Source organism: Pholis gunnellus, assembly GCF_910591455.1.
Source record: "Pholis gunnellus genome assembly, chromosome: 19".
In the NCBI taxonomy this organism is placed as follows: domain Eukaryota; kingdom Metazoa; phylum Chordata; class Actinopteri; order Perciformes; family Pholidae; genus Pholis; species Pholis gunnellus.
Genome location: NC_136546.1, coordinates 4,736,016 through 4,763,905, shown reverse-complemented (window position 1 = coordinate 4,763,905; position 27,890 = coordinate 4,736,016). Strand labels below are relative to the sequence as shown.

General features: G+C 44.8%; 3 protein-coding genes across 3 annotated transcripts in view; all 3 read left to right on the top strand.

The window, feature by feature from the left end:
- Positions 1 to 584: 584 nt before the first annotated feature.
- Positions 585 to 2,987, top strand: LOC306711644 (putative G-protein coupled receptor 139; the record flags this gene model as incomplete). The annotated part of the gene is given in 3 exon segments (XM_079180660.1): positions 585 to 626; positions 630 to 711; positions 1,978 to 2,987. Coding segments are annotated over 3 exon segments (1,134 nt in total).
- Positions 2,988 to 4,201: 1,214 nt separating this feature from the next.
- Positions 4,202 to 11,163, top strand: traf3ip2a (TRAF3 interacting protein 2a). Its single transcript, XM_079179912.1, has 10 exons — positions 4,202 to 4,234; positions 4,698 to 4,744; positions 4,848 to 5,267; positions 7,953 to 8,100; positions 8,221 to 8,408; positions 8,507 to 8,595; positions 8,693 to 8,761; positions 8,843 to 8,947; positions 9,513 to 9,587; positions 10,171 to 11,163. Exons 2-10 carry the CDS (start codon positions 4,729 to 4,731, stop codon positions 10,315 to 10,317), a joined length of 1,257 nt encoding a protein of 418 aa, XP_079036038.1. The 5' UTR covers positions 4,202 to 4,234; positions 4,698 to 4,728; the 3' UTR covers positions 10,318 to 11,163.
- A 5,056-nt stretch (positions 11,164 to 16,219) lies between these two features.
- rev3l (REV3 like, DNA directed polymerase zeta catalytic subunit) overlaps positions 16,220 to 27,890 on the top strand; it is a 59,340-nt gene continuing 47,669 nt past the window's right edge. Inside the window, exon 1 of the mRNA XM_079180163.1 lies at positions 16,220 to 16,818. Coding sequence (XP_079036289.1) covers positions 16,680 to 16,818 — 139 coding nt within the window. The 5' untranslated portion in view covers positions 16,220 to 16,679. The remainder of the gene's footprint in view (positions 16,819 to 27,890) is intronic.

The following is a 27,890-nucleotide window of genomic DNA, read 5'->3' as shown; positions in this document are numbered from 1 at the left end:
AAAAAAATAAAAAAAACACTTTTTGTACAGAACCCTCTACTGCCTCCTTCTCTCCAGCGACGCCCCGGTGAGACCCACCCTAAAGCAGAGCGATCAGCTTTCATCCAGCGTTTACTGTTAGTCATCGGCTGAATGGCTCAGTTTAACTGTGGAGCCGAATCAAGTTCTTTTTACTAGTTGAACCACAAAAAGAAAAAATGTGTGCAAACAAATGAGCTAAAGAGGTGTGTATAATGGCATCTGATTTACAACCAAAAGTAAATAAAATACTAATTATAGCTTGGATCCATATCCAAAGCTGAACTAATACATGTTGTTAATCTGTAGTATTTTAGTAGGTTTCTTTTTCTCCCGACTTCACATCATGCATTTGAGTCATTTCTGGGACTATTGTAATCACAGCGTCTCCTTCATAAAACTGACATTTAAGATGATTTCACTTTCACCTAAATATGTTGTAAGTAGTTCAAAGTAATAAAAGCTCTAAAGCGCTGGTGCTTTAAAGCGTAAATAATCTCGAATCTGCGACATAGCCCCTCAGCAGTGTTTGTCTACTGTGACTCCTCTTCTCCTCCACCTCTCTAATGGCTTTATTGCAGGTATTAGCATGTGTGCCTGGCAGTGAATGAACTATGGAGGGAGCCAGCGTCAACTTCTTCGTCACCGTCCAGAAGGTCTACTACCCGTTGCTTTGCCTCATGGGTATTCCAGGTTTGTGTCTTCTCCCCCGTCTTGTTTGGTCTTTGCCTGGACAACGCTTGCATCGTTTTAATCAGGACAGTCATAAGTTTATAGGTTATTAATGACATTATTGTTGTTAAATCAATCCTATTTTACTCAATTTGTCCTGCGGGCAATAATGGGAAATGCCTCCTTCCCTTGCGCACTATGACCCACAAAGCATCCTGGTCAATCACCATTTTTTTATTAATCACTAACATTAATGCAATAATTCCATATATTAAAGAATAGTTCTGTAATTTGGGATACACTGGCTTTAAAGCCAACATTCAGAGAATGAGGTTGTCAGTTTCTGCATGTTCTTTGCAGATATAGTTAGGCCTACGTGTTTAGCCTAGCTTAGCTGAAAGACAGGAAGAAGGGAAACTGTTAGCCGAACTCTGATAGTTAAAAATACACTTCCAGAAACAAACACTGTCTTAGTTACACTTAGTATGTTTTTGACATGTAGAACCGGAAACGTCACCTTATGGTTTTAGAAAGAGTTAGCATGGTAACTAGGGTATATTTTAAACTGCAAATTGTCCTTTGTTTTATACACTTAAACCGATTTATTACTGATTTATTAAGCATTAAAATGCTTTGTTGGCACCAGCCAAAATACTATTCATTAAAGATGGAATCAATGTGTAGATCTAAGGTGAAAGCGTCAATCATAGCAACAAACCCGCAGAGATATCGCCCAACTCTGCAAATCCTGTCAGGGCTTCATTCTGTTTTAGCATCTTTTAGCTTATTTGTTAGCTATGTGGCTAAGTTACTAACCTAGCAAACAAAACCACTTAGCTAGGTCAAGGAATAAACATTATGGTTGGGCTTAAAATAAGAACGGAAAACGTAAACAATATAAGTACGGAAAACAACGTAACTTCAAAATAGCTCAACTACCCTTTGGAACAGGAACACTGGTGTCAACCACCGATCTCCTGGTGTCAGTGTGGGGTTATTTTTGGTATTTATATTATGTCATCACTCTCCCGGAGTAGTACTTGAGTGTAGTTACTTGAAAGCCCGGTGCAGCTCATACAGATGCTAAAGTGTGCCTTGTGCGTCGGTATCAGACACCAAGGGGCGTGACAAAGGAACCCTTAGAATGAGAACAGCTTTCAAATTATGTTGCTGCTGCCCCTAAGTGGCCAGAACACAATCAACGAATGAATTTATAAATTTAGTGGTATAAAGTACCACCTGGCGGGCAAATGTATCCATCTGAGCGTCTGTGTTCCTGTCTTCCAGCCAATCTCTTCACATTCTATATGATCTGCTTCCGTAAATGCGGGATGTCCAACACAGCCATCATTTACCTGAGCTGTCTGGCCATCGTGGACACCTTCTACCTGGTGTGGGTGATCCTCGTCGACCTGACCCTCACCTTCTGGCTACTGCAGCCCTTCTGGCACTCCCATCCCTGGTGTGGCATCCTGGGGTTCCTGCAGTATGGCTCGCTCTACAGCTCCTCCTGGATCGTGGTGGTGTTCACCATCGAGCGCTACCTCGTTCTTCGCAGCACGGCGGCCAAGCAGCACTTCTCCCAGGCCCGGGTCACTAAACTGACCTGTGTTGCTATCGTGCTGGTGTCGCATCTCGTCTCTGTGCCGTTGGGCTGGATCAACACCGTCACACCGGTCAACCTCACCGTGCACGGGGAGAATTTGACGCTGCCCAGGTGTCACTACCGCGATAAGGTGTACACTACAATTATTGTGTGGATAACTACCTTCCTCTCGGGGGGAATCCCCATCGTGTTAGTCATTATCTTCAACTACCTCATCGGGCACCATCTGTGCCGCGCCACAAACCTGTTCACCAAGGAAGAGCGTCGCGTTATGCATGGGAGGAGCACCAGGGGCATGCTGAGGAGGACCATCCTGGTGCTGGGCACCGTCTCCGTGGCCTTCATCGTCCTCAGCCTGCCCCGCTTTGTCACGTACTGCATCCTCAGGACCAAGTACAACTACGAGAACTTCGACAGGAACGACTACAGCATCCCCATCAATGTGGCCGGAGACTTGGCCAACATGCTGCAGAACCTCAACTCCACCACCAACTTCCTGCTCTACTGCATGGTCAGCCGCCGCTTCCGGCGGGAGCTCGTCCAGGTGGCAACGTGCGAGGCAAAGGCCCTTGAGCTGGACTCAATACTCATCCAGACCACCATGAAAGTCTACTCAGTGGTAAATCACAAGGCCTCGCCACCCAGTGACCCTGCGACTGTGGTGCTAACCAATCTCAAACTGACAAAGTAGAAAGGATCTGGAAGAATGGACGAAGATCTGACTTTTACCTTTAAGCATAAACGTTAATCATTGATCATGGAAATTGTAGTTTGACAAACTAATCTTAGAGAATCTTAGATAAGATAAATTCCCCCCAGACAAACACTGTTAGCTCTGTCACCAATGTTTCTGTTGTTTGCACTGTTCGTACTATTAGCATTGTTGGCTACTAGCCACCGTCACCATGTTGAGGGCAGTGTGGAGGTAATCCCACAATCACAGATATGCTCTGATTTTGGAATTTAGCACATTCATTTTTGTTTAGCTAGCTGAGAAGCTATTGTCTATTCCTTTAGTCCAGACTGAAATATCTCAAAAACATTTCGATGCGTTTCCATGAAATTTGGTACAGGCGTTCATGGACCCCAGAGGATGAATCCTGATCACTCTGGTGGTCCAGCTGATGTCCAGTCACGTGACACGGTGTCGAACACCAACATTTTCACTCATACAGTGAAATACATGGATTGGCACAGATTTTTGATACAGGCATTCATGGTTCCCAGATGATATATCTTCATGACTTAATCCCTTTAACTCTTCCTCTAGTGCCAGCATCGGGTGAACATTTTAATGAATCAAGTACTTGTTGGTTTGTGATGAAATAACTGCTGAACTAATGACAGCCCTCTGCTTTGCTTTGTGTTTAGTGTTGATTAGCATATGTTAGCATGCTAACATTGGGGGGAAATGGTAAACGTTATTTTCTGCTAAACATCTGCATGTTAGCATTTGTCATCGTGAATGTGTTAGCACTATGACGTTAGCATGTAATGCTAACTACAACCTCCCAGAGCTGCTAGCCTGGCCGTCTTGTCGATCATACTACAGGTGAAATATACGAAATTAAGGTGTAGAAAGCAACTGGACCGTAATGATTTGTTCCAAATGAAATTGTGTATACATATGACCAGCGCTGCAGTGCAATTCATGTACATGTCAAGTCAATTGTGCACTTAGACAGATTTTAATGTGTTGCTTGAAGATTTACATGTCCTGTTTTATAAGGGCTGGATGTAAATCCGAGCTGCCACCTCTCACAGTTACAGTTAAGCCTTGTCAGGGTCCAGAAAGTCTACCTTGCTGCAGTCTTTATGCCCGGCATTATTTGCATAAATGGGTCACGAGGCCTCTCTGCTTTGCATAGTGGGAATATTTCCTGTTTCCCTCAGAACAGGTTTGTGCTGTGCCTGAGGGATAAGCAGACCTAAGAGAAGGTAGGTGTGGGACTATAGTGTTTTGCTTTATTCTCTATATGTAAATGTCTACGGAAAACATAGTGAAAACGTTTCAGTTTTTTTGTCAAGGAGACTTACTTGGCATATCATTAGATCCGTGATTTTGACCTTTGTACTAGTTTGCAGCGATCGTGTTGTACCTACAGGTACATGTAGTGTGTCACACCTATTCAGAAACAGGATTGTGTAATACTGCTCCTGAGAACTGTTTATACTTGATCATGTTCATTGTAACACTTTTCTATCCCATATTTGCTCTGTAAGATATGCATTTTCAATCGTGATCATTGTTTTTACTTCTTGGTAGCGACTTTAAAAGTGGACTTTGAATCTCTCAGTTGAAACTACACTTGTCCTCTCGTTGTGAACATGCAAGTGACTGTCTCTTTAAGCTGTCGTGCTCTGTTAAATTCCTCCAATGTTTTCATTTTCACTTCAACAGAGGCAACAGACACTGTTTCCTCTGTGTCAAAATGGACTCTTTTAAAGGTAAAAAAATGCACCATCAGACTCGCTGCGGTCATAAATCTGTCTAGCCGATCACAATGTCTTTCCGAGTGAACCAGGTTTTTCTGTTGGCTCTTTTTCTCAGTACTGTGCCCTCATCAGAGGGTTCCTGTTGAGACGGATGAGAGCATGACATCCTCCAGTCTGGACTTGGCCTGGCCTCCCGCTTGCAAACAGTGTAGTGGACCTACAAGGACCTGCCAGCAGGAACCTGGCTTAGGACAAGCAGCACACAACGTCGGCCAGTGGAGACTCCCTGAGGGCCGGCACGCTGCCCCCCAACCTTATATCATCACCCCTAAACATCTGGGACAGATGAACAAGGCGCCACTGTATGAATGGTATCCCATGGGTGACCACAGTAGAGGCTTTGCTGGCCCTTCAGACTGGCCCCAGGGTCACTCTGTGGAGGAGAGAGAACCCTTGGAGGCCCCTTTCTCTCTCCAGACTGAAGTTAACTACAACCGCTATGTCCCATCACAATACCCAGCAGCACGTATGAACGGTCAGTGTTGTATTATTATTGACACATTACACTGTAGGCACCTGGTGTGAAAGCCTTTTTCACACCTTATTGTCCATGTTTTTTTTAAATCCGTAACCCCATAAAGCCTGTTACGCACCTAAACCTTGCGCACTGGGTTTGATGCGTTTTATTATTTGATTTGTTGCGACAATTTGCAATATGAGACTAAACTGAATTAATTACGTAGATGCCATAGATGGCGCTAGTCCCAAACTCGACTAATCCATAACTTTTTTTCTACCTCTGAGCTGCAGGAAATCCAGAAAAATGTTGTTCTTAAGTTGTTGTTTGATTTTTTTTTTTTCTCCACAACCGACTGGCAACCCCAGGAAATTGTCTCGCGACCCACCTGGGGTCCGGAACTGCTGGTTGAGAACCACCGGCCTAGAGCATTGTCTATCCTTATGTACATCCTTTGTTTTGTGACCGTCTCAGATTCCAAACAGTTCTGCAATCACCTGCCACAATCTACATTTAAATTCCCCAGGAAGTGAACCAGTTTATCAGAAGCCATTTCGGATGATGACGTTTTGATTACGAGTGCTCAAACAACTCTGACAATTTTGAAAAAATGCAGGAAATTGAACCTGTTCTAAAAAGTTTTGGAGTCGGTGTGTTGACGTGTTTGACACAACGTGAGGTGTAAGAATTAAAAAATACGTACTTGGTGTGCAAAGGCCTTTACAGTCAGCATTGGGTAACATGAATACGTTCCAACATTTGACAATTTGTTTTTTATTGTTACTCTTAAACACAGCAGATGAATTATATCTTTGACTGTACGTTTTTACTGTTTGTTTGGCGGCTGACATCTCTGCTGACATTTCATATTTTTCGGATGAAAGACCAATATCTAAACTTATAGGGTCAAATTACACAAAGACATATTTTCTCTCTTTCTTTTAGTAGTATATATATATCCCTGCAGATTTTTTATTTGTCTAGGCTTTGAAATATCTCTCGCTGAGATGTCTGCCTCCATCCCCATTACAATGAAGGTGAATGGAATTTTGTTGGTGGTGTTCACATTTGTAAAAAGTAATCTTTAAGGTCTGTGGATTAGTCACAATAAATAAGATATTGATTTTGACAAGACACGTTGCTGCTAATTGTTTTAAATGTCATTTTCAATGCTGTAAATGCCACACATTTAATTTAATTCACCTCCATTGTGTTGCTATGAAGGCAGAAATAAGAGACGGGTATCTAAAAACCTGTACAAAGTAAAACCAGAATTATTAGCATTAAGTACATTTTTCAAGAGGTTTTACGTTGTCAGGGACTCATTTTCACAGGCCCCGATGTTCAACTCCATGCTACGTTCCCTTTGACGAGTTCCCGCAGTAGTCCATGTCATTTCAAAGACAAAATGTTTAGGATTTCATGGCATCTAGCAGTGTGGCTGCAGATTGCAACCGACTAAATGCCCCTTCTATAGATATTTCTCTTTTACTGACTCTCTGACTTTCATGCTACGCTAACACTACATTTTAGCATTTTACCATTAGCTCACATTGCTTCTGTTCAAGTTACATATCGCTTGAATAGAGTAAGTTCAGATATTAGCCATTCGTTTCTTTTCAATATTAGAAGACATGTTTTTTTTTCTACCTTTTGACTAACCCAACAAAGCCGTAAGACATGTGAGGATATCTGTTTAGCCATGCTAGCTAGCTAGTTTTAGTGATGGCAATGTCTCAATGAAATGTCTGTGGACCGCCATTACATTCATGGTCCACACACCATAAACTGTAATCACTACCTAAGCTGCTGTACTTTGTGTTCAGTGGTTATTAGTAAAAGCTAATATGCACTCTAAACAAAGACATTACATTGTCATTGCGAACATGTTAGCATGCTGACATTAGCATTTACAGTAGCTCAAATCCCCTGTGCCTTAATGTAGCCTCACAGAGCCTCTAGTAAAAGCTAGGTCTTGTTGTATTATTTATCTATCTATAAGTTTTCCTCGCTGTTCAATAGGTGGGTCACACTGTCTTAATGAGCTGTTCACCATTAGTTTTGTATATGTGGGTGTCATCATGTTCCCAGCGTCCCATGTTCACCAGCTCAGTATTCACTTCATATGACGCATTATGAAAAGTTCCCAAGTTCACATGTTCAATGTATGTTCCCCTTCGTCAACATGTAGAAAACACCCACGTACAGCTTTTTGCCGACTGATTTTGTACTCCCTTAAACTTCCACCCTCAAATTCTTTCATTTTACAGTTTTCTTGTCTTTAGACATTGATATTTCCAGAGTGGCTGGATTGATTTTTACCGTTCAAACTGAGATTTGAAACATCTTTATCTTTTAGAACTGCTGTGATAGTCCTCACTGATTTCTTACAATGAGGATCCTGGGGACATGAGGATGACCCCTTTATGTAATAACTAGTGTCAGTAGTAGTACTAGGTCATTTGGGGATATTATATTAATTTATTTTACAGATATTGAATATTATTGAATGGCAAAAGTAGGACAAACGATACAACCGCATGCCATGCACAGATCCGGTAATCACTTCAGCTGTGCTGGATTTTGTTTTAAAAGTGGCCTCCCCAACCCTGTTTCTGTTGAGTCTGCATGACCTCATTACTGCTGAATTGGAAACTTTTTTTTTATTTTTAATATCTGCTTCTCCTCTTTATCTCTCTGCAGGCCCCATTCAAACGCAGGAGAGTCATCTCAGACAGTGTGTGTGCTGCCCTCCAGCAAATCCACCACGTCACAATAATAATAATTATCACTATAAGCGTGACTACCCAGCGGATCCATGCAACGAGCCTCACCGCTACCAACAGTCACGGTAGGAGGACGATTCTTGTCCCATTTTGTAATTACGATCTGATATTTTCAACGCATTGATTCATTTTTCACAGATGTCATGCATAAATCTCGGCTTGTTTCTGATTATTCCCTCCCACAGGAATCCCCCCTACGATAGGCTGCAACTGAAAGATGGTCCAAATCCCCACTATGGATCTGTGCCTAATCAGCGTGTGGGCCCTCCTAGAGAAGTGATGCATGAGGTCGGCGTGTACGGCTCCCTCCAGGCCGGTCCAGGGCCGAACACGAGGGAGATCAGGAAGACCATCAGCCTGTCTGAGGAGTATAGTAAGTCCCATCAGTGTCCCTGCATGAACCTGTGCTCTTCCTCTTAGGAAATGTAGTGACATAGATAAAGATGATTCACTGACTTTTTTTGTCAACAGGGAATGTTTTCATCACATATTCAGTGGACACAGCAGAAGAAATCCTTCCTTTCACCAAATTTCTGACTGATCAGGGGTTCAAACCAGCGGTAAGTCGCGCCATGTCTTCGTCACCTATGACTGTCCGTGACGTTCCATACAAACACTCACACTAACACTAACACTAACACGCGTGTCTGCTGGCAGATTGACATCTTTGACAACCCGATCCGAAGAATGGGCATCAACAAATGGATGGACAGCTTTTTGAACGACGTAAGTCTAAACCGTCGAGTCCGAATCCGATTTGTAATGTAAGTCTTCTGCAAAGGCCGACGGTGAGCTGTCGTTCCACAGAAATCGGTGCTCATCATCGTGGTCATCAGCCCTAAGTACAAGGAGGAAGTGGAGGGAGACGGAGACGAAGAGCACGGGCTGCACACCAAGTACATTCACAATCAGGTGAGAGCTCAGCTGTCAGCAACTGAGGACTGTGGGAAATATCATCCTCTGGTGGCAAGTTTGTGTCATTAAACGCCCTCCTCCCACATGGTAATAGAGACGGAGCATGTGACGGGGCATTTTATTTGCCAGCTCCAATCACTGTCCCCACAGTCCCACAGTGTCACAGGTGCAGAGGCATCCTGGCCCGGCAGCACAATGATGCTTACTGCAACTCTCTGTAAAGCCTGTTGTGTATTTTTAAAGAATGCATTCAATTTAATTATGTGTTATGTATAGGAGATTATGTGTTCCGTTGTGTGTGAGTGTGTTTGTGCATCTCTGTGTCCGTCTGTCCACAGCTAATCTCACGTGCTGCTGGACCCAGCGGCCGAATATGTTTTGTTCGCATTTCTGACTGTGTGCTCAAGAAGCACCCGTGGGTGAAGTGATTCACGCTTTAAAAAAAAAAGCGTATTGACTGTTTTATATGGTAATTAACCGCTGACTCCTCGCTGCTCCTAACCCGGCCGGTAAGTTTATGGAGAACTATAAGCACTGATAATCATGTGTTCCTGTCGTACAGATCCAAAATGAGTACATCCAACAAGGCTGCCTGAACTTCAGACTGGTACCCGTGCTGTTTCCCAACGCATCCAAGGCAAGTAACAAGTAACAAGCAACAAACACACTGAAGGGGTCGGCTCGCCTGAGTCACGAAAAAAGAAAGAAATACAGACCACATGAGATTATGGGCCTTTTTCACAGTTTTGACAAGTCGCAGTAGGAAAATGATTCCATTAAAGCCTAGGAATTACTGACAGAATTACTAGCAGTACACAGGTGTTAATAATGACATTATCAATGGCTCTGTTCTATTCAAGTGTCCCAGTCACGCTGCATTCACGTAGAATTAGGTAGACGGCAGACCGGATGTCATTGTAGTCGACGGGAGCGGGAGGGTAAAATTAGGTGAGGGAGGCTAAGCATTGTCGTCCAAGTGAAAAACGTTGTGTCGTCCTCTGCGACGAGGAGAAAGTTGTTTAAGTTTGCATTAGAATATCAAGAGAAAGCTGCGTTTTTATATAGCTATATGCATTACTGGAATAATTACATCAAATTGTAGACACAACTTAATGTTTTATTCCATCAGCATAGCAACATATCATCCTACGTGTCTCGCCTTGCCGCGCTTGTATCACTCAACCACTGACCCCCCCGGTGCTGTCCGTCTGTGTTTGCAGAGAGATGTCCCCAACTGGCTCCAGAACACCCGGATCTACCGCTGGCCCCGGGACACCCAGGACCTGCTGCTGCGCCTGCTCAGGGAGGAGCGCTACATCATCCCACAGCGGGGGGCTGACTTCACCCTCACCGTCCGTCCCCTCTGAGAAACTCTGAGAAAAGGACAGACATATTGTTCATTCTGTCGGAGCCGCTTTGTCTCATATGCCTCGAGGAGGACTCTTTTTACGGCAGCAGTTTGGTTCTGAAGTGTTTTCCTTTTGATCCATGATTCATTTGAACAGTGTTTCGAATCCCTGTACACACTCTTAATACCAATCAATCCTCTTCTTTGAGGATAACATCTGAATATAGATAGGAAAGTTTGATTTGGGGCAGCAGGACATTGCATTATCAACATATCACTATGCAAATTTCCCTATTTATTTCCAGCAAGACACACAGCGTCTCTGTGGGTTTGACGCTGTGAGCGACCCTGTTTACATTCCACGCAGTCGTTCAGCCCACACTGTTAATATGAAAGTATTAAGTACTGGCTTTTTGGTTGTGTACTTTCAAAAGCTAGCTCACTCTTGCTTGTTTCTAAAGATTACCAACCGTAGCTATAAATTTAGAAATGCAATTTTAAAATCATCATTACAGCCTTATTGATTTTATTATCTTCTTAATGTTTTATTATTTGATTTGAGCTTATTAATTTATAATATAATATAATATGATAAAATAAACTGCATGATTTATAATAGCTTTTTTTTTTTGCTGTTGAAAAGATCATAATAAACACTGTTAAAAGCCTATAATTATTCCAGTGACATACTGTAGGCTCCACTTTGTCTTTCTTGTCTGACCAGAAGATGGCAGCATGTCCCAAATAATGACTCCGAGCCTCGGTTACTTCTTCATGGCAACAGCTCTAACTTCCATTCAATATTAGTTTATGTTATCGACATTCTGTTTTTGTATTACTTTTGAATAAATGCCGTTGTTTTAACTAACCAGTGAGGATGTCACTTGTCAGTTACAATTTCCACTGTGGTTATTTTCTTTCAAGAAAGGAGTTCTTGAGGGTCACGAGAGCGACATTGTGAGAAAGGACCTCTTGAGAAAGTGTTACAACCGACACATGTCGAACACTTACTGCCTACTTATTGTGTCGTAAACCTCCAACTGCCAGCTCTCCCCCTGAGCTTCATCATCAGTGAGCTACAGCACCATTCTGTCAGCCTGTTTACCGAACCCGTTGATGTCCAGGCTCGTATCAGCGCCTGCAGGAGGGTGCTGTCTGTAAACACCGGGGCCGCCAGCACCAATAAATCCACTGCTTGTTATTGTTCCAGGACCTGCGCACCACTTGACTCTGCCTTATCTGGTGAGCCCAAAGCAACCAGGCGCAGATATTTAGCCCTGGGTCCCCCTGTCTATCTGCCGCTCATATAGAAATACCTTCAACATAATTGATTTCTTCATCTACAGTATATCCGTGACATCAGTCAAGCTGACGTGCTCTTGTCCTAGTATCTCCTGCTTGTCTACATTTATACGTCCGGGACACGATGAATCAGGCACAGTGATGCATCAGTCCTGTCTCCAGTATGGAGGAACCGCTACCACTGGGATGAGGTCAAAGGTCACGGGTTACCATCTCCCTCCCATGTACGACCCACCGTCATTACATGACCAGAGTTCATGACCAGAGTTCTACGCAAACTCCACTGGGTAAGCACACAATGATGTCATAGGCTGTGATAAATATGGATCTGCCATCTTGGCAGTGACTACACAGCTGAATGCCAAAAATGGTCAAAGATTGGTGGAGCTGTCAAAGCGGCCCCGCCCTTAATTATGTCAAGCCTTAATATAATCTTAACAGGTGACTAATATAAAAACTCACCAACTGCACAGTTGCCCTGAATGGGTTCATTAGCGATGGAGACCAATACCGATCTTTGTACCAGGTTGTAAACATGTTAATATCTGCAGTAATGTTGGGCCTTTCAACATGGGGGTCTACGGGGATGACGTATTTTTGTAGGCTAACCCGGAAGTTAGCATCGAACTGTTTTTGACAAAAGGCCAATGTGATTTTAGATTTTGGATTATTGCAGAAAATAAGCTTGGTGGCAATCCAACGTTTATGACACTTTGTACGTTTTGTTCGGTAAGAAATTCGTCACAAACGAACACCACTTTCGTGATTGTTTTTTCCGAGAGTGAACGCAGAGAAGTAAAAACCTAAAAAAAAACAAATGTTGACTTCCAGACGAGGGAAGCAGAAGTGCAAAAAAACGCTGACTCATATTCAAGTTTCAGGACTCATTCATGGTATTGACTCGCTTCTGTAGCCAGCCTCAGGTGGCCATTTGAGGAACTGCAGTTTCTGGCACTTAAGCGTTGGCTTCATTTGTGTGAGATACGGTTGGAAGCTCATGGAAAAAGCAAGTAAGTAGACCTTGAGTTCGGAATTTTTTTTTTTGTCAAACTACCAGGTCATGCTGAATACACTGTGATTTGGTTTGGACATTGATAGTTAGTGGGATCAGACCTCTGCGTACCCCTACTGGTCTTGACTGACATGGACTGACATGATATTGTCATAATGTGTATTTCTGGGTGACCCTTTAAGTACTTCCTTTACTTCAGGGAACACAGATGGGTTTGCATGATGGACGTGAGCAGGAAATGTCCCTTTCCCCACCTCAGACTGATGTTCCGCTCCCGCTGAGGACATCCATACTAAAAATGTATGCGCTCAGTGTACTGTAAAGCACTTTAGACCAAACACTGCATTAAATATGGCATGTATAATAAGTCTGGATTAGTTCTAGTGTTAAATGTGTCCCTTGCATGCACTCGTAGACCTCGGGCGTAAGCAGATGCCTGCTGATGGGCTCATTAAGAGGGTCAGGCTCTCGCTCAAGGTCAGCAGACAGGTCCCCCCCCCCCACACACACACATTCATCTGGATGAAAATGCTAATGAAACATTTTTCATCCTCGACTGCCATGTCCCCGGCATGAACTGGATCGAACCAGCTGTTTGGAGAAGGGGTTATGGCTCCTTCAGCGGCAAGGGGAAAATCAGTGAGCTCAGCCCCCCCCCCCCCCCCCCTTTGCCATGTATGGACCATTATAGGAATCTGAGCGGAATACTGAGCAGAGCGGGGAGATGTGCAGGAGGCAGACAGGCATCACCAACGGGTGGTGGGGAAAAAGGAAACAAAGTGTGCTCTGGAGGTTCTGAAAGATGGAAAAAAGGGGCACAAGGGATCTTTAGGGGGAGATAGCAGCTCAACAGTACATGCCACATAGAAGTGGTGTGCATTGCCTGAAAGCTAGAAACCTGCAGATGAATTTGATTAAGTTTCTATAGTCATCAATCCGTAATGAGCACTATGTTTTGGTATAATAATAAGGGCTAAGTACATTATAATCGAGGTAGATAAATGGCTATTCCAATGCTCTATTATGTCCCAAAAATGTGTTGCAGCTATTTTTTAGGGTTGATACCATTTGTTAAGCAGATTTAGTGCTAAATTTAACCATTTTTGACCACTCAGGTATTTATAAAGAAAAAAAAAGGTCATAAATACGTCCGGAATAGTACATCACAAAGACCTCGAGGAAAACCACAGAAAAGAAAAACATGGCGAGATTTGCCGCATTTGTCATCAATTGGACGGCGAGCTCTTCTGTTCTGGAAACTACTCAGGAACACTGTGTTGTCACATTACCTTGGGAAACCATGCATCCCTTTAGAGTGTCCTGGGTCTCTAGTGGGTGGTTGTAAAGAGGTCACAGCAGGTCGTTTTATTCTGTGAAGTCAAGTTCGACAAAATGTTCTCACTACATGAAAACACATCACACATGAAGACAACTGGTTTCATTGGATCAACAACAGCGTCAGCTTTCCAAGTCTGTTTAGGGACCCCAGCATGCAGAACTATTCAAATGCAGATTCAGTTCAGATTAATGGCCAACAATCATATTTCCATTTGATAAATTGTACTGACATTTAATGTAGAAGTCTATCTATTCACCTTTAAAACCATGAACAAAACAAAGAGTCTCCAGAGGAGCAGGGCCGTACCCAGGATTTAAGAAAGAGTGAGGTCATAAAATATAATTATCCTGTGCCACCCACCATCAACATAAATAAACAAAAATATTCAGTCTTTTTCACATTTTCTGTATTTGTATCCGTATATATTTTTAACTGTCAAATCATATTTTCCTGTAATTTTTAATGTCGTTTTTCTGGGTCTAAAAACAGTCAGATTTAAGAATACTGCTTATACCAAATGCCACAATTAATGTGAGATTGTGGAATATATATCCCACCATAAAAAGACAAGACACTGCACTCAATGGCAGCTACGAGCCTGAAGAGAAGATACAGTATACAGTATAAGACTGTGTCGACCTGTCTGAAATATTAATGCTTGTGCTGTCCATAAAAGCTGCCTTCATTGAAAATTACTAAAGCCCTAGTCTATAATAAATATAAATGATATAATGGCCTCGTATTCATCTCACTGTATTTTATGGTAATTGAATCCTTTTGTATCCATGTAATGTTCCCATATAAGCTCACAGTGCATCTGTGGTGCTAAAGTAACCCAATTGCTCTTAATGGAATTTTTGAATAGGCCTAAAATATTTTTTTTGCATTTCTTTATGGATATCCTTTTTTTCGATGTATTCTAGGATAGGTTGTTGTTTTTTTCTTCCCCAATCACAGGAAACACATCAGCCAATGAGAAACGTGCTCCTTACCAATGAGGAAATGATGCTTCCCGGCTCTTTGATCTCATCTGATCCTTGTTTTTGCTGCTGCAGTGGCAAATGAGGTGAAACGTTAAGCCTCGCGTGAAGTTCCCACAATGCTGTTTCCTGTTTCCCTCTGGAAGCGCGTGTAGTTACAAAATAAAAGTCCACCAGGGGCGTCAGTTTGAAACTGTGGCTTGCTGCAGCATTCCTTGATATTCACTTAATTGTGAGTACTTTCATTGTTCAAAATCACCCCATCAGACATATGTAAAGGAATAAAAATGTACCATGTTTTTTTTTATCCCTTTTTTATTTCAATATTTATGATCTAAAAGCATTTTTCCACCAGGCATGTAGTGCAATCTAAATATCATATTACACAAATAGGAAGATAGGTATGAGCCTAAGCTTCCTGTGCAAGTTCAAATTGATACATAGCATAATGAACAGATCAATAACTAGGCTTTCAGTGTGGTTTAATGGACACTGAGAGGAGAGTCTGACCGGCTCGGACTCCTTTTCCATGAAGAAGATGTATGATTATGCTCATGTAGGCTACATATATGAGGGATGTGCTCTTTGTGTTCATACTTTGGCACTTCATGTTTCGTCTGAAAAAATGTCACTATTATTGCACATTCTGTCCTTTTTAATTTTAAACACTCTATACATCTTTTAATTAAAACAGACACCAAACTATCAATGCAAATTCCTTGTATGCAAATTGTGAAAACCTACAACCTGTTTGTGAATCTTTAATGAATATTTCAGTTTCATTGTTCAGATATGTATGCTATTATTTTGAAATACCAAACACTACAATTCCGGGTAATACTGGTAAATTCACGTAGTTTCGTTTTACTTGCACCGTTTATAGTAGACGGGTGCTTGAGGACAACACCAAAAACAATCTGTTCCTTCCGCCCTACCCTTTTAGCGACTATATCGAAAGAAGACGTGCAACACGAATATGAACCGTCTCCTGCTGGCCAAAATAAATGTCAGCGCACTAGCGTCACCGTGTTAGTCGATCAAATCAGCGATGCCTCCCAATCTATAACTGCTGGCCATAAACAAATGTGCCAGATGTGAGTCCTCCAAAATAAATCCGTCGTTTTCATTTCTCTGTATGCTTTTGTGTTACTGCGCTGGTGACTCTTCCACGCCGCTTTTATTCTGAAAAAACGTAGTCGGAAGTACTATTCTCGTGCTTTCTAACGGGCTTACCTCCCCTCATATGTTAGCTAACGCGGGCTAGCCTGTTATGGAAGAAGAAGGAGCACATCAGAGGGGCTGTGTGATACAACGGGACTGGCTGGGACTAGTTCTGAGGCGTGATTTGGAAAGATAACGCTACATACCGGAAGCCTGGGGGACGTCTTCCTGGCTGATAAACAAAAACACCACGGGACAGCCACAATTACAAGTACAACATGGACCTGACAACTGCGGAGCGTCCAGTAATCACTCCCCTCCGTCGAGTTTAGCTCTCCCCGTCCGCGGCGGACCCTCCAACGGCGGCACCTCGGGGCGCACTGGAGCCGCGGGAATCTTTGTTCACGTCTTTTTCATGGGACACGACCGGGCTTCCCCTCCGCTTTGTCGTTGTTTTACCGCTGTGACAGCGCTCCCCTCGGCTGGTGTCGACTGGCCGCAGCGGTGCCCACGTCGCATGGACCCCTAACAGTAGTTTTTTTGGGCTTTTCTGGCGCTCGGTACCTCTCTTGGCGGACGCGGCAGTCATGTTTGCCGTGCGTATCGTCACCGCGGACTTCTATTTGGCAAGTCCCATTAAAGACCTGGATGTCTGCTATTCTGAATTCAGGGAGAGCGACGTGAAGAAAGTGCCGGTGGTCCGGATATTTGGAGCAACACCTGCAGGTTAGCCAACTCTTATGTGCATTTTGTGTGTGTTTTCTCTTCATAAATGGTGGCTGTGCTTCTTGCAGCACAGCAGCACGCGGCATGTTAAACCTGGTTTTGGTTGCTGTTTGGACGCGCGCGCACACACACACACGTACACTTATTGTTTAGAGGAAACCTAGCGGGTCTAGTATGCAAAATGTCAACATGAAGATGATGTAGGGTGTTGACACATTGTACTAACGCGGTCTGCGCCGCTGTTGCTTTGCATAGGGGTCTGTCCGCAGCGGTGGGAGTCCTTCCTCTGCTCCCCCTCCCTCCGTACACGGCTCTGCTTTGTTTTCGCTCCCCTGCTCCATCGTGGCATGGTGGTGGAGGAGGCTCTGGTCTATCAGGGCTCGACTTGTGTCTCTACCTGCCACATGTGGCATTCAGGGACAGTTTGTATACCTCCCTTTTATGCTGCTTTCTATTGTGTTTATAGCAACCTGTGGCGCGTGGACAGTCTAGACTACATCATGCTGCCTCTTTTTTTAGCTTTATTTTTATTTATTCATTCATTTTTCAGTGGAGTACAAGTCAAACGACAGTTATAAAAAAGGAGCGAAACGGGGGGGGGGGGGGGGGGGATCAAGTGACTGCAGCAAGATTAGCAGCTCGATAAATGGCGCGATATACCGGTAGCAGAGATTCAGATGCATAGAGGGGTTCTGTGAATGCAACCTGGTGTCAATTGTGTGGTATGGAAAACTACAGTATGAAAATACATCATGACAGCGCATTAATATGCAGGCTATAACAATGAGACACACGCTGTCCATGAAAACAGAATCCTTTATTGTGTGAAAATCAATGTGCAGTGCATATTGCCAGTACAATACCTTCACATGGAGAGAGATTGCTGGTGTAAAAACAATACATATATAATGTATATCTACACTATAAAAAAAGAGCATTTTCTGTATTTCTTTGAGATTTTGCCACATACCCTGCTCTCTAATAAACCCATTACAGCCGAGCACTCTGGGTACCTTAATCCCCACGGCGCTAAACAATAGAACCATTTCCTGCACAATGGCACGGCATTAAAACCCAGCCAAACCCTCCTGTGAATGCTGTGCCCTCCTCAACCCTATGTGCCAGGTAAAAGAAAAACACCATTGCAGTACACAGTGTGTGTGTGTGTGTGTGTGTGTGTGTGTGTGTATATGTATATATATATATATATATACACACACACACATTTGTTTAACAGGGCTTGCCAGTCCCCTAGTGGGGGGGAAATGGGAGTCAAACTTGTTGTGTCGTCCCCCCCCCCCCCCCCCCCCCCCCCCCCCAACAGGGCTGTGGCGGTGCTCCTCCCCAGGACGACCAGGAGCAGCGTCCAACAGGGTGCAGCTCAGTGAGGATTAAAGGATTTGGAGCGGAGAAATGAAGGGACTGTGGGTCAGGGTTAGGGTGTCAGGTCTAATTTGGTTCTGTCATAAACCTGCACGTTCGCATGCGGTTGTGCGGATATGAGGGGGCTGCACACACATACACACACACATTGCAGCAGAGGCAGCCGAGGTATCTTATCAGAGAATAAATGTTGAGGAGCAATTCATCAACTCTGATTCAAGCCCAGTGAACACGGCGTTACATTTAAGGCTCTAGGGTCTGGAGGGACAGTGCACCTACACTGATTAACTTTAGTCTATTTGGTCAATCAGACAACTCATAACTTAGTCGATTGTCTGACTCGTGAGTCATCGTCAAGCAAAGATGGCAATCAATTGTTTGTCCTTGGGCTTCGGGAAATTGTGATGGGAATTATAGACTAACACCCAAATATCATTGCAATCTACAATGAAACAAAGGACAATACATGATTATTATGATCAACTGATGGTACAAATTGCAAGCGATTAACTGTCTGCCCATCAAACAGTTGATTAATGTTAACATCATTTCAGCCCATGTCCACTTTAAAGGTCAATTCTGGTGTTTTTCAAACCAGGTCATCTCATAGTTGTGCTGGTTCTGACTGTGTGTCCTGGTGACTTTGCATTTAGGGTGGCTGGTTGCCCTTGGTTAGTTACAGTAGTTTATCAATTAATGATTGTCTTTACCTATCTCGCTGACATCACCAACAGTGTTTTTCGCAAGATGTCATTGATAATGTATTTGTTTGATTTCAGCAGCCCTAACCCTACCACTTAGTCCACCTCGTAATATTCGCCGTTGTGTCCGCCACGTAGCTCCCTGCCCAACGTTTGATACCCAGAAACACACAAATAAGAAACTCCAGGCAGAGGGCAGGGCCTCTGCAGATACAGTTCTAGCGGGTCATAAGAGATGATTGAGAGGGACTACTTTTGCACGAGTCTATGTTGTTTTTTTTCCCATCCAAATGAGCCAGCATGCACGATACCCGTGTGAGTGTGTACACAGACTCAGTAGTTGGCATTGCGTCTTTATTATAAATGTGGTTTGAATCAGACTTTGTGTTGCAGTAATGATAAAGTTGTGTGTGTGCGCGCCGTGGTGGGTGCTCCTGCAGGTCCGCGCAGTTTTTTTTTTTGTCTCTGCTCTTGCTCAGCTCACATATCACTCGGGGCGAGCCGGAGTCCCGAGTTAGCTCTGCGTTTCCAGAAATAAAATTACATCACCATCTGGAAACACATTGAGGCGTAGAGGCGGACGTTTTTTTTTTCTCTCTCTCTCTATCTGGAGCTCAGGAACAGACCACGCCCACTCAAAAGGAGCTACTTTGCAATATTTCCTGTTGCCCTCCGCTGTGATTTGTGTTGTCTGCCCCGAGGGGAGGAATACTTTCCTAATATGTGTCGGCTTTTAGCTCATTGCGGCGTTTGCCCCGGTGTAGGCAGTCAGCAGTGCATCTGTGCCATGTGGCTCTGGCTACAACCCCCAGGCCTCTTAGTCCCTGTCCTTCCCTGACCCAATCCACGCACACTCCCACCAATCAGCCATGTGTAATTCGATGCCACGCTTCCTGCCTTTTTCTCTCCTTCTTTTTTCTCCTCCCTCCTCTCATTGTTAGCATTCGGTGGCTCGCCTGCCTGTGCCGCACACATACTGTACATGCATCCATTTCTGGAATGGGAGGGGGGGGGTCCCTTTGTTGTTAGAATCGCACTCGTGATCAGCATCTAATCACCGACTGTATTTGTGTGCTTGCGGTTGAAAAATCTCTCAGGGAGATAAACTTTGAGCCTTTTTCTCACACCGCGGAGAGTCGCGGTTGAGGCGGCTACAACCTTTTCAGGTTTTGACAGCATTGATCTCCCCCTGATGCCGGCGAAAGCTTGGCCCCGGGTGCACTGACGGGCCCCCGGAGGCCTCCACGACAGCGGGAGCCGCACTGTTTTGGTTCCTTGCTTCGGACATGTGCACTTGAGTGTTTATTGAGGGAGGGAGTGCATGACCGATTGACCTGAATGAGAGGGGGCCAGGCATGAAGCATAGGGAGGAGTGAAACCCGAGGGGCCTCTTCCTCCCCCTCCCACCCCCCACGTTGAGCTCTCTCCAGGGGAGCCCTTAATGCCATCTGAAGGAATTCCTCCCGGATCCATTAATAGGATAATAGGCGGATTCAAAAGGACTCTGTGGCTCATTAGGCAGAAGGTCATCGTCCCCTTAACTGTTTACTGTCCTCTCTCTCCCAGTCTGCTGCTCCGGTTGCTTCTAATCACACTGTAATTGAGTGAGATGCCCATTTTGATGGAATGGTGTTTTTGTATTTGCTTTTTTGTTTATAATTTTAGAAAATGTAACATTCCAGTGTGGTGTTTGGTTTAGTCCGGCGTGTGTTGGCTACATGCAGGTTTACGGAGGCGGAGCCGTGTTGGCGATAGAGAAGCGTCACAAAGAGAGGCCGAACGCTGCTCCACGCTAATCCTCCCCCTATGATGTTTTTGCACACAGATAGAGGCTCAGCTTCTTGTCGGGGCTTTTTTTATTTTGTTTTTTTACAAGTCAAACCAGAGGAAGGGATGTGTTACAGGATTTTTGGCTGTGGTGACGCCGAGGCTTCCGTTCTCATGAGGAGCTGGTCAGGGACATAAAGGCAGAGGACACAGGAAGAGGTGGTTGTACTGCTGTAGACTCAGTTCTACCTGGAGGTTAGGACTTAAAATAAGGTTTAAAGAATACAGGAGTTTATAAAGTAATGTAGTAAAATATTAGTTTCTTTACAAAACGTATGTTAAAGTGATTCCAGGATGTATTCGTATCATTTGAAGAGTTTTAAGCATATTTTGTTGATTATTATTAACATCGTGAATCGTAATTATTTCGGCCAGGATAATTGTGACATGACATTTTCATATGGCCTACACTCATGTTGTCTGGGGTTGGGGACCATGGGTCATGGTGTCCCTGCTTCTTGTGCATAACAGTGTAGAACCCTCTGATGCACCGCATCATTCCTGATAGTATCCATATTCAGCAGATCAGGTCAGGCCTTGATGTTTCTGGACCAGTGTCATAAGTGTCCAGTCATTCCGTTGTAGCAGGCCGCTAACTCAACAAACACAGGCCTCATATTACTTTGCATAGAAATGATCCCAAAATGAGTTCAGTGTGAGGTATACAGATTTACACAATATACACATTTTGGAGAAAGGAAGCACTGGTTTTGGAACAGCACTCTGTATCGGCGGACGCCCAGAGTTGATGCATCACAATCGGTATCGTAAAATGATTTGGATCGCTGCATCTTATCAACCGAGAGTCTAAGCAATCAAAATAAATCCACAAAGTAGTTTATTATTTAAGCGCTGCGTTTCATGCTTAATTTTTTCGTGTTACGAAGTCCCGGCAGCTCGTTCAAGTTTTAGTGTACATTGCTTTCCTGTCAGACCAGGAAAGCAATGTACGTTTCAGTGGCTGGTATATCCTTTACTGCTCTCTTGAATAAGGCCGCTATCACAGACCAACATTTAGTCCGTTCTAAATCGAACTCCGGTGCGGTTCAAACCAACACTAGATCGGTTCAATTACCGTGACAACATAATCCGACCCCAATTGCAAGAAGTGAACCAAACCTGCATGGGGGATTAGGGGCTGTCAACCAAATGCATCAAGGTGTACATATTACTCAACGTACACAAATCCTGTATGATTGACAGCTGGCACTCGTACCTCTCAGGTGCTTCCATGCTGGCAGCGGTACACTTTTTTCCGTCACGTCTCCAGAGAGGCCAGTGAAGAGCTTTAGAAAACCTCCCCCTCCCTTTTCACACAGCTCTGTGTGAGCTGTATGTGGGAGGAGGCTTTGTCCTCTCTCTGAATACCTCGGTACCACTGGTAGCCCTTTTGTGGTGGATTAGAGTCACAGAGGCGGAAGGGCTCGAGCAAAATGTAGGGGAAGGTGATGTATTGGTCCCCAATGCTGATTTATCTGAAGTCATCCATTATCTGAGATCTATACTATCAGTAGTCCACCAGGAATTTGCTAATTTGTCCCGTTGTCGAACTGTTATTGAATGCAACGCTGCAAGCAATTGCCAGTATACGACTCAAAACTTGTGCTTTTTAATGGTGACAAAGCCATATGGAGGTGATTGTGAGGCTGCAGAGATCTGCAACTTTTCTTCCAACCTGCTCATTGTGGCGGTTTTATCTTTTAACATTCCTCCAGTATTTAAAACAAATCCACTGGGTGGGGAAAAGCACTGAAAGTGTTTTTATTTTGTAGTGCTCATGAAGTTATCCTAACGGTTAAGGCACGTATCAACAAGGTCTCTGGTTCAGGTTGGTGACCCTCGGTCTGGTTAACCTCTTCGGCTCCTTGTGGACGCCGTGTCCTAGGCCCTAAACTCCACAGCCACACTCTGCGGTTAGCGAGAGCAGACGAGGACTTAGTAGCCGCTACCTGGTGGATGCTGGAGATTTCCTTTTGTCTTGAAGGAGCTGTGAGTTCACAGCAGCTGCCTCGGTGTCCTTGCTGCTGCTGCTGCAGTTGGTATGATTGATGGCTATAATAGCTCCCTCAGGCTCCTCAGTGGGTATCCGAAGGCGTGACTGGCCTGACACTGCAGCAGTCCTCGTCCCCAATGTACTTCCTGTCAGCGTCGGGTGCGACGGGCGACCTCACGTTAACTAGGCTGGTTAGTCTTTTCCACTGTTGAAAGCCCGTTCATTATCGTGCAGGCTTGACCCGAAGTGTTCACTTTTTTTTCGTGATGCTGCATTGACTGGCCTCTGAACCAGCACGTCCTTTCAGCTCCCGAGCTGCAGGGACTCGACTCCGCTCACCAGGCCGACCAGGCTTTGAGGTCGTAGTGCGAACCGCTCACGCACCGCACCGCCCACTGTTTTATTTTAAGAAACTCCACATTCTTGGCTTTGCAAAAGAGAGACTTGGATGTGGGGAAATGTTGGCTCGACTCCTGGATGTCAGATTCATTACTGTCACCAGACTGTGGCATTGTTATCCAGTTATAAGTAGTCACACACACACACACACATTCAGGACCATAGATCGCCCTCCATCAGTGTGATGGAAATAAGGGGGGTTGGTTGCAGATTGACACGGTTTTGGGTCATCGGTGGGATCAAATATAACTTTTAGAGACTACCTGATCATGTTTTTTTGGCCTCTGATTCCAATTGCAGATTGTAAATGAGTCCTATCAGTCTATGCAGATTGTTTTTACCCTTATTTTATTGAGTGATCCAAAAACATGTGACCCGTATGGATCAACTGCGGTCGATGCATCTGCACTGATGACGTGATGTTGTCATACTGCCATTTCAATATGTAAGTTGCTTCTTTTCTATAAGACTAAAGGGCAACACATTTAAATTGCAGTGCCTGCTCTGTGTGTATCACAATTGTTTAGGACATTCGGGTCGTGACTGAGTGAGATGGCGTTGCCAATCAGGTGATATGATTTAGTTCATCGCCATGGTGAGATGGACGGTTGAGGAGGGAGGCAGGGATAACGGCTGTGCAAAAAGCCAGTGTTTGATGTGAAGTGCCTGCTAGAGATTTCTCCTCCATTCTGGCAGCACCTCGTCTTTTTTCCCCCTTCGAATCAGGCTCCTGCAATGTGGTTCTGTGTGGTCCGGAGAGAGAGGGTGGTGCCGGGGTCATTTCAGGTCTCCCCCCCCTCCCCGCTCAGTGTCGGAGGCTCCTCCCCTCTCCTCCTGCACCACTGTCCCCACAGAGAGAAAGAGGAGGGGCCCCACTTTGTCCAGCGAGCTGGCGAGGGAGGCAGACTTCCCCCAGGGCCGCTAGCAGTGCTGCAGGAGAACTCCGCAGTGTTTCAAAGCAGATTAAGACCTTGTTTAAGAAGAATGAGAGGATTTGGCAGACCGAGGAAAGCTGGAAACGCTGCTGGAGGGAGAGAACACTTTGAACCTACCATGCTGTGCCATTCAGCATGGATGATAATGAGGCCTGTGTGTGTGTGTGTGGGGGTGTACACGGGCGCTTGCGTGCACATAAAGACAAACAAAGCGATTAAGTTTTCATCTGTGGCATTGGGTATATCTGCAAATTAGGGTGGAGTAGCACTGCTTCCTGTTATTATAGGAATGCACTAATGCTCCAACACATGAGCTTTCTGATTAATGCATTGTTGTGCAAAAGTTGGATTCACAGGATTCTTGCCTCTGCATGTGAAGTATTTTGCTGTTGACGTGAAACCAGGCTGGTCTCTGCTCAGACCTCATTAAACATGATGGAGGATGTTGCAGAAACCACAGAAGTTTTACGTTTTTCCACTTTAAGCTACTATGAGGTGTTAACTCGAGTTCTAATTTTGATTGCTAACACATTGTTCACATGTGGCAACAAGCATATGCACAAAAGTACAATAAATGCAATGTGCTGGTGCTCGATACATTCCATTACGTTGGAGCACCTCATGTTATTTGGTCGGATTGAATGTTTGCCAGTGCAAGTTTGGACTGCTGGAATGTTTGTGCAGCCCATGTTTATTTGCAACAAACATAGGCCAATATACCAGAAGTTTGCTATAGCTAGCTAGCTCGCAATGTGTGCACAGTGTCTCGTCTTTGCGAAAGTTAAACATTTTCAACTTGAATGGGCACATCTTTACCTTCGAAACACAACCACAGCACAAAATATTGCTCAATATCTTCCCCTGTGACACTCTGCAGAATGACACCGTGGCTTGTTTGAGTACTCTCACTCAAAGACAGCTGATGGAAACATCCACCATGTCTAATAATGACCACGTTCAAGGTTCAGCTGTTTAGAAGGGCAATGGCAGCGTTGTGACCCTCCCACAGCAAGGGAGCAACTAGACTTCACAACAGTTACCAAAAACATGTTCTACCGATTGTCCCTTAAAGGTACATTTCCTGTCTCACCCAGTTGTGCCCCAGTTGACCCTTGGCTAAGCATCGCCGAGGATCTATCTTTTATTAGTTATTACAGGGATCGTTGATCACATCTCAAATTGCAATGCAGTGAAACAAACATGCTTCTGTCTCTCATAAGCTCTGGATTTCACCAAAACTTTCTTCATGCTTTCAGCCTCACGGCGTATTTGCTTAAAGTCAGTACATTCCTTCACTTGGGCAAAGTCCACTTTTTCTCTTCAAAAGCTGCAGACCAACACCCTTCACTCCTTCTGCCGCTGTTTTTATTTTATTATTTCTTTTGTAAATCTGAGACTGCGGTGGGAACCAAAGGGTCTTTTTTTGATCAATGTTTAATTCGGTAGCAGGGTACAGTGACTTGTGAGGGCAGGCTTATTAAAAAGGGGAGGGGGGGATATTCTGGAAGCCCAGCTCTAAAAATAGCTGTGTGTGTGTGTGTGCGTGTGTGCGTGTGCGTGCGTGCGTGCGTGTGTGTCTTTCTTTGAATGGAAGCAGGCTTGTGTTTGTGGTGGTGGCGGCTGGCGGGGTTGTTGTTGCCGCTACTTAACAGACCACCGGCTCTGGAGAACGGTCTGATGAGCGGTTCTTTTTTTATTTTTCATTTTTGGGAGACATTTACCACCTCTGACGTCAGAACTATAAAAAAAAAAAACCTTTTCATTCTGTCTAGACGTGCTCTGTTCTCTGCGTGTCCGCCGCTCTCTCTCTCGCGCTCTCTCTCGCCCTCTCTCTCTCTCGCTCTCTCTCTCTCCCCCCTCCCCTCTCACCACTGTAATCTTCTCCAGTCACAGCAATAGCTCAGCTGCGTTTACGGCCGTCCCTGTGTCGGATTGAGAGCGGACGGTTGGTTGGGGGGGGGGGGGGGTTGCCGAGAAAGAGAAGAGCGAGCGTGTGTGTGCGTGCGAGTCTCGCTCGCTCGCCCGCCCCAATGCACCAGCCGAGCCGTCCCCGCTCCTAGTGATGTGTGGCGGCGAGCGGGACGCGCCGTGAATATCAAATTGTGTCGGGAGCTCAGAGAAGGAGAGCAGGCAGAGCTCGGAAATCTCTCCCGCTGTCTGGCGAGACATCCCCCCCCCCCCTTCCATCAGAGCCGTGGCAACCAGTGCTCCTCACACTCATTAAATGTGTCACGTGATGGAATGTCATGTTTTTTATAAGGGCATTTCCTTTTGTTTTGCTCTATTTGATCCCATCCCTCTTAAATGAACAACTTTCATCTTTCCTTGTATCTTATCGACTCCTGTTTTTCCCCTCATCCTCTCTTCTTCCACCCCCCCTTCCTCCCCCTCTCAAGGTGCTCCATACTAGATCTGCCAGTCCCACTGATATATATCTGCAGTCAGAGTAGGATCTGCATTCATTAAGGCTGCTTAAAATGGGGGCGCACATTATTACACTAAATGTCTCCCATAATGAGGGGAGAAGAGCTTTACATAATGCGTTGCATAAGAGAGCGCAGCGTCTTCGGCACTCTCCTCTCGTTATGAAACCTCAGGATTTATTTATGTACAATCTGGATGGACGGTCATCGGACCACACGTGTGGACATTTTAGCATTCTTAGCTTAACTTTCTCTTCCTTTTTTCCCCGTACGGTTGGCAAGCACAAGTGTGCCACCTCAGATGTAAAATGACCAGCGTAAACATGATGGATGCCACCTATGTGTAAATGAACGCACTTTCATGAGAATGGTAAATTAGCTTAATTAGCACCCCCAATAATACGATTGCATTGAGAATCTGTTCACATCGTATGGTGGCTGTACAGAGATCTAAACCACAACCCGGGTTATAGTCGGAGATTTAGGTAGCTAGGATGCTAAACTGTTTGTCAAGAAAAAGCTCAGAAGAAGGCCCTTTTTTGGAAATCTCCTAAGCATCCTCACAGAAAAACTGTGTGTGTGTGTGTGTGTGTGTGTGTGTGTGTGTGTATATCTGCATGTGTGCGAGGTGCAGGCACTCTGAGGTTTTCCCCTCCGCTGGTCACACTCTGTGTCTCTTGTTCTGCTGTACTGAGCCTCTCCTCCTCCTCCTTCTGTCTTCCACATTCCTTTGTTTTCCTCGACATGCCGTTCCAGTTTCGAGGGTTTTCACTTTTCTCTCCCTGAATCACATCGGCATTTCCTTTCATCTCACCCCGCCGTCCCTCCTCCTCCTCCTCCTCCTCCTCCTCCTCCTCACCCTCACAGCCTCTCCTGCCCTCAGATTGTCCTGGACTGCCTCCACGGAGAGCTGCCGCATAGCACGCAGAGAGAGAGAGAGAGAGCGAGAGAGTGTTTACAACCAGAGAGTTCGGTCTTTCCCCCCCCCCCCCCAAACCCCTCCTCGTCGTCCCCCTCAACTTAAAGCCTCACACACACTCTCTCAATCCCCCCCGGCCCTCCACGCCCACCTGTTCTTCTTATCTTGTAGACCCACACACTCGCATGCCTGAACATTAACATGGCGGCAGTCATTAGTGGGGGCAAATAGAGAGGTGGGTTCAAGTAGAGTGGCTGTGGGAGTCCAGGGTTTGTTTTTTATTTAGAGTTGTAGCTGTGGGCTGTTTGAACTCCGCTTGCACCTTTTCCCGCATGTATTTCTTTTTTGTGTGCATGTTTGTTTGCCTTGGTTAGACGTTCCACAGTGGAGATCTAATACAGGAAACAATAGGACATAGCGAGGGGGAGTGACATGCAACAAAGGTCCCGGTCGCAATTAAGACATCCAAACTATTTCACCGTCCTGCAAGCG